This window comes from Sparassis crispa, assembly GCF_003851025.1.
Source record: "Sparassis crispa DNA, contig_000002F, whole genome shotgun sequence".
Classification (NCBI taxonomy): domain Eukaryota; kingdom Fungi; phylum Basidiomycota; class Agaricomycetes; order Polyporales; family Sparassidaceae; genus Sparassis; species Sparassis crispa.
In genome coordinates this window covers 3,467,269-3,473,849 of record NW_020939749.1, presented here as the reverse complement: position 1 = coordinate 3,473,849, position 6,581 = coordinate 3,467,269, and the positions used below count along the sequence as shown (strand labels likewise).

The window sequence follows — 6,581 nt, the reverse complement described above, 5'->3', positions numbered from 1 at the left end:
TCAGGCCCTGGTAGAGGTATCCGCTGGTATGTCGTTAGCAGCAGACTGAGCGTCGCCGGGACCGACGGTTGCCTCAGCCTCCGCCCGTTGAGCCTTCAATAGCACATCCTGTGCTGCCATCGTCCACTCCTCGAATTGCTCCGCAGATACCTTTGCCTTAAATTCTGTCTTCTTGGCCTCAAAGAGGGCCTGCAACTTCTCGTGCTGCTCGCGAAGCCGGATGAGGAATGTTGCGAAGTGGAATGCTTGGAGAGGCCTGGAGAGGTCGAACGTGCAGACATTCCGTTCTATGACATATATTTTCTGCGATAACGAAGCAACTGAGGTCAGATCCAGTTGCGATTACATTAAATAACGGACTCGCCTTTGTTTGCGGTGACTGCCACGAAAGCAGAACAGCGCCCACCACCCCATTTGTGACCAGCGCGAAGACCGGGTGTCCCTCGATGCCGAGCACCGCGAGGAATGTGACTGAAGCCACGCAGTAGAACCGTCCCTGGTTAAGGGACTTCGCCGGGTCCTCATTCCAGCGTTTGTATTCCACAACCAACACTGGTAGTAACAACTGATCTTTTGTAATCGCTTCGGGATCCAGGTCCCGAGGTCTGTCGTCGCTGTCGGTCGGGTCCTGCAAAACCAACGGACTGCAGGAGTTGACGAACGGATCACCCACGCGTTTCTGCCAGTCGACGTTATCCGCGGCCCCTACCCGAGAACGCGAGGTTGTTTTCTTCGCTCGAACCACCGGTGTTCCCGTTGACGGTTGCGAAGGAGGCTGAGATGCTAACTCATCAGATGACCTGTCCTTGTCCTTGGGTTGCGTCGTCAAGGTATGCTGCACGAGTGCCTGTTTCTTGAGAAACTTCTGAGTTGCTGGGGAGTTCTTACCGTCCAAAGTATCCACAATATGGCTGACCACAATAGCATCACATATGCCCCTGAGTGGCTCCGATGCTGCGTGATTTCTGAGAATGTCAAGCATCTTGCTAGGTTTGACAGAAACCGACTTGAGCTGAAGAAAAAATTGCAAAGCTTGAGTGGATGCTGCATCCGCCTGATTTTGAGCATCCAGGCTATAATCATGAGCTGGCCTTTGCGCTGTAAGGCAATGATCATGGTAGGCTCGAGCCAAACTTGTCTGTGTTTCAGCCAGATTCTTCTGCATCTCTGCAGAGTTGTCACCATCAAGAAAAAAATCTACCGCTTTATTTCTTGGGAAGGTGAGTTCTCGTTCAAACCTGCATATAGGGTGAGCTTGATGATGAAAGCCATAATTAGAGTATTCACTCACAGAACATACGGCGAAACAACGCAGTCAGAATCTGGGACACAGAACTGCAGAAGCATCTTGTCCCAATCATATCTCGCCTCAGCTTCATTAACGGGGAGACCAGACAAGGCTGCATGGCGGCCGTAGGCACCCGCCGATGCATAGAGGATGGTAGAGAATCGACTAGATAGGATGGCCAGATGCGACGGATCTAATTTGGCTGGTTTCTGATTCGGCGCAAATGTCAAATAGGTTTCGAACAAGACCCTCTGAATCTTTTGAACAGCTTTGTCTACCGGTGGCATTCTATCCTGGTTTAAATCAGCACAAGGAGTTGATATCGGATGCAGAATCAGAATATCCACCACAGTTGACCACGCTCGACTGGGCCAAGCAAATTCAACGACAATCTTGTTATATACATCAATTTTCTCGTTGATTTCGTCTGCATCTTCAGCACCATCAGGCAACTTGATCAAACCAATCGGGAAAGCCTTTCTCTCAAACAGCCAGGTCGCAGGTGTCACTGGCCCGTCAAATGCAACTGAAGTTGTCCTCGCCAATCTGGACACAGAATCAGTGGCATACAATATGACCGCATGTACACTCACCTGGAACTCGATCTATCGGTCCGCGTGGCAGATTCACTTCTGCTTTTCCGACCCTTCGGTTCCGACTTCTGCGAGGCCTTCTCTTCCTTCAGGCTCTGTGACTTCACGCTGTCTTGCTCTACACCGGTGCGAGACGTTTTAGAGCCACTTCCCGTCTGAGACGTCGGACCACGCGTAGCAGATCGACCGCGACTTTATGATTGCGAGAAGAGATGGATCAGTCATGAACGATCACCGAGGTAGGGCTTCTCATACCTTTCAGTAGTCCTGGGTTTCCCCGGGCTTTCGATGATGCTTGGTAGTTTACTCATCTCCAATCCGGGTGAAGTCGAAAGGTCAATCTCAGCCTTGTTGTTGCCTCTGAGAGGGAAGGAAGGTGAGTTGGATATATCTATTCATGCATTATCAAGCTGCTCACCCTTCGCCGCGCGTATCGATCGTTCTTGCCCAATGCGCTACCCATGTCCCCAGATCACCATTGTCACACTGATCCTCATGTTCGTCCACATAGTCAGATCTCCAGTGATACGCATCGATAGCTGGTCGATGCTTCGACTTCGACACTATCCGCTGGCAGTGCGCATCTAGACCGAGTACAATCTGCGCTAGGGTGAGTGCCGATCGTGTGTCCGTGAGATCAAAATTCCCTATTGTTGCCCTAGAATGTGTACTGGCACACGCGATGTGCACAGCTGGCTGCAGGGTTATCAGCAGCAAATCGACAATGAAGCTGAGCAGACCAACCAAGCAGTCACCATCCTCTTCGGTGCCGACCCATGCCAGTAAAATACGGGCTACAGTGCCAAACTTCGAGATCTCGAAGCCGACCACGGGTTCATCGATATCCCAGACGCGTCGCTGATATGCGACACTAGTCACCAGGGACCGGATATTGTCCGCGTCAGCCACGCAGATCATAGGCAAAACGACGAAAGATCGCCGGCCGGACCCGCTCAGCACATGCGCATCGAAAGGGACGTCGATAGACGGTCCACTGAGTTCTTGGGAGGTTTCGTCGGTGCTCTCCTGATCCTCGTCGGCGTAGTCGCCCTCAGAGTCTACCGTAGAGCGAGTGCGGTCAATAGAGAGATCCATGGAGTTACGTGAGGACGATCCATCTGTGTCGTCGGACTGCGACCGAGTGCCATCGGAGGGTGCGTCGACATCCATGGCGTTCAATGGCGAGCAGGAGGGAGAAAATCCGCTTTCGTCCACGACGTGAGAGATGAGGACAGTTGCAACACCATCGAATACGACCTGGTTCGATCGTGGGGGTACCCGTGGTAGAACGAACGATGCTCCGTTCCTGTTATGAGGTCAAAAATTAAAATCGTGCAATTCAGGGTATGAGAATACACGAACAAGTAGCAAGAATCTGGTGAGCATGCCATTCCGATTCCCTTGAAGAGTGAAGACCACAGAGTAACCGTCGGCCGAGGTCGGCCACAGTCCTCGAGAGATTCGAGTTCACGAAGAGCCGCCACAGTAGACAAGACTAAGTCGAACACCTCATGGACACGCGATACGAATTGATCGCCGTGCTTTAAAGCTTCGTGGTATGGTGTATCTTGACGTAGCTCGTCCAAGAGATGAGTAGCTATCGGGGAGACGGAAGGCCACGGTCCGGTAGAGATATACTCTGGAACAGGTTGGGAGAGCAGAAGAGCAACTTCTTGAGCCTGAGGAGGCCATTCGGAAGAGTCAGCTATGTCGTGGAACACGGGAGACGGGCAAAACATTTCTAGAAAGAAAATAAAGACGAGGTTGCGCCTTCGAAGTGAAGTTGACTCTACCCTCACGGTCGAGGTGGAAACACGGTGTGACTGTTTGTGACACGTCGCGAGTTCGTCACGGTTTAGTGTTCATTTCGGGATTTAGATCGATCTTCTACCACCGAGTGGTGTATCTGCTCAAGCTCGTTGTATATGCAGGCCTAGTACAAATGTCTACACGAAGAATAACAGGACAGCAACATCAGCGGCGAGCCAGAATGCAGCATCCAAGCCACCAGGCGGGCATGGTGCACCCGCAATTAGCTGGTATCAACATCCTGCCAACCTTCGACGCGTCTTTCTGCGTTCGTTGTCGATCTACTATGCTATCTGCAGTGTGGGTGACCGACGTATTTCATTCCATCTCCCGTTAAGATTCCTCATGTCCGTCTTCTTCGACGTACAGATAATGTGAGTGCGCTGTCTTCCGACGTTCCGCTAATGCGGATACGTCGCCCGCTGCCTGACGGTTGAATTTATCTAAGCCGAGTCTTTTCGTCGTCTCTCCAGATTTCTCTTTACTGGCACGCCTTACTTGGGTAGTATCTGGGCTTCGCAATCATCGGTGCAAGCTTTGCGCTGTAGCTCCAGTGGAGTTGCCCAGGTCCAGGCCCCGCCACTTTCCTGACGTTGTTAACATTTATTCCCGATATACCGTCTGCGCTGAGACACCTACACCATAGCTTCGCCCACCCCGAATCTGCCCCAACGGGCCTTCCGCACGTGGCATTGACTCCGTTTGAGCTCAATCTGCCTTGCTCAAGTTCTTGATGGCAGCGACTTCAGCACTACGGACTGCGATATCCTCGCTGGGCAGCGATCTAGGCAGGAACTCGGCCTACCAAACAACGACATGGACCATTATGTAGCCACCTCATCCCGGGCGCGGCACGCAATAGAGGAAGATGAGTATGTTGCATGTGCGAATGTCACAATACAAGGTTTCTCTCTGCCGGAAGAGCTGGACTCTAGAATTTTTCCGAGAAGAGAAGAGCGCATTCGCAACGTGTATTTTCTGTATTTTCCTTCTTTTTTCCGATTTTGTGTTGCTTAGGACTGGTGGAGCAGTCTTCAAGCTCCTACTGCAGAGTCTTCGCAGATAATCTGCCTTGCGCAACCACTTAACTTGAGCCACGGACCATTTTTTTGCGGCGACTGCGACTAATATTATTCTTGTCCATAGGCAGCATAGCGAAGCATCGAACAATATCTCATGTGGTGCAGCGTCAACGCGGGATAACCCCACCCGACGAACGCCCGCACTCGTCCAACCGTTAAATTTGCCGAACTTTCTCTTGGTAGTTAGGCTATTCATGATCGGGGCGCTGCGCGAGATAGTTGTCGACGACGCCTGGATAACGGCGAAGACGGTTCAATCGACGTTGCGCAAATGCGGTTGCACCGCGTCTTTGCGTTATTTGGCATTGGGCGGACATGAACCACGACGAACCGAGGATGTCCAGTGGATATATAGAGGCCCCATTGGCGCAGATCCATCCTCTCGAAGTTTTAAGAACAAGCGGTTACGCCAGGTTCGATTTTCGCCGAAGGATTATTTAGAGCAGCATGCGCAAGAGCTCAGGACCACCTAGTCATCGAGGCGATATTTATGACCGGGGCGGATGGCGGGCACCAGGCAAGAGACACAAAGGTGATCTCGTTCGCAGCGGCGCCCGAGAGAGTATGCGAGTGTCGTGCGCAGCGAGAACGGCTGGGTAAACAAAGCTGCTGAGAACGCACATGCATGTTTGACGGTGTCACTGTCAGCAGTGTGGAATACCTTGGATGGCGTCGGAGCATGGAGGAAATCACGTGGCGGGTACGATGTAGCGCGCCTGCAGCAGGGATACACAGCCTACGATCGAGCGCACGGGGGGATTAAATACAGCGTGTCGTCCTTGGGCATGTGTAAGTCAGGTGGCTCCAGCTGTATGTGCCGGCGCACATACGCGCCTGCAAGGCGGTGCGCGAGCGGCTGCACAATGACAGTAATCCGGGAGTTCGAGGCAGCAATGATGCATCATGTCTCTTGATCATCGTCGCACGTTTTGTCGTACGCGAGACAAATGCTACGGAAGCCCAGTAGAGCGAGACGCGTACGAACGCAGAGAACCGCGCGACGACTGCAATCGCCGATCATGGTAGCGTGGAATGGAAAGTGAGCCGAGATCGCCACCGTGTCGAGTTGGCTTCGCAGTGTGGGGCTCCGCACTGGGACGGGTGGGGAAATGAATGGGTGGAGCGTTGTTGCGTAACAGCGCTTGTAACGTGTGTTAGCCGAGTGGCCACAGACGTCACCGAAACAAGCCTCAGTGCTATCCATGATGACGGGTCATGTTGAGCATCACAGAAGCTCGTTTGGGAGCTCTGTGCTCAATCCTAATGCAGCAGCGTTTGCACCGCACCTCTTCATGCATCTACACCCGCTCCAAACGGAATTACGCAGGCTGAACATGCGGTACTGTTGGAAAACACCGACAGCGTTGCAAATTGGGTGGGCGGTGTGAGTATATGCTCTGTCATCTCTCACCCTGAGACCTGCGCAGCCAACGGCGCCCCATGAGTATGAGACGAATACTGTCGGTGTCCTGATCCGATGGACGTCCTCGACGCGTCGTCAATGTTATCTGGCTGAGAAAGCTGGAGAGGAGATGCCTGTACGCGCTCGAGTCCGTGGCCTGCTGGGCGGTGTGGGGTAAACACGAAAGATTGGGGAAAGTGGCGGGGAGGAGGGTGGACCGGTCTGGGCCGGGTGAATTGCCCGATATGGCATTTGACGTGTTGTGATTGAATCGGCGCCAGGAAAGGGCTGGCTCCGGCCCAGCGAAGGGGATGCATCTTCACTCTTGCCAGCCGACTATTTTCTCTCGAGTGTCTTTCTGTGTTCCTTCCGCCGTCCTTTGTCTCCCGCTCCCTTGCTCAGCCCGG

General features: G+C 52.9%; 1 protein-coding gene across 1 annotated transcript; it reads right to left on the bottom strand.

The window, feature by feature from the left end:
* Nucleotides 1–3,620, bottom strand: SCP_0311720 (hypothetical protein; the record flags this gene model as incomplete). Its single annotated transcript, XM_027756555.1, has 9 exons — nt 1–303; nt 365–1,238; nt 1,292–1,581; nt 1,636–1,834; nt 1,882–2,073; nt 2,137–2,241; nt 2,300–2,577; nt 2,626–3,187; nt 3,244–3,620. 9 exons carry the CDS (start codon nt 3,618–3,620, stop codon nt 1–3), a joined length of 3,180 nt encoding a protein of 1,059 aa, XP_027612356.1.
* Between the last annotated feature and the right edge of the window lie 2,961 nt (nt 3,621–6,581).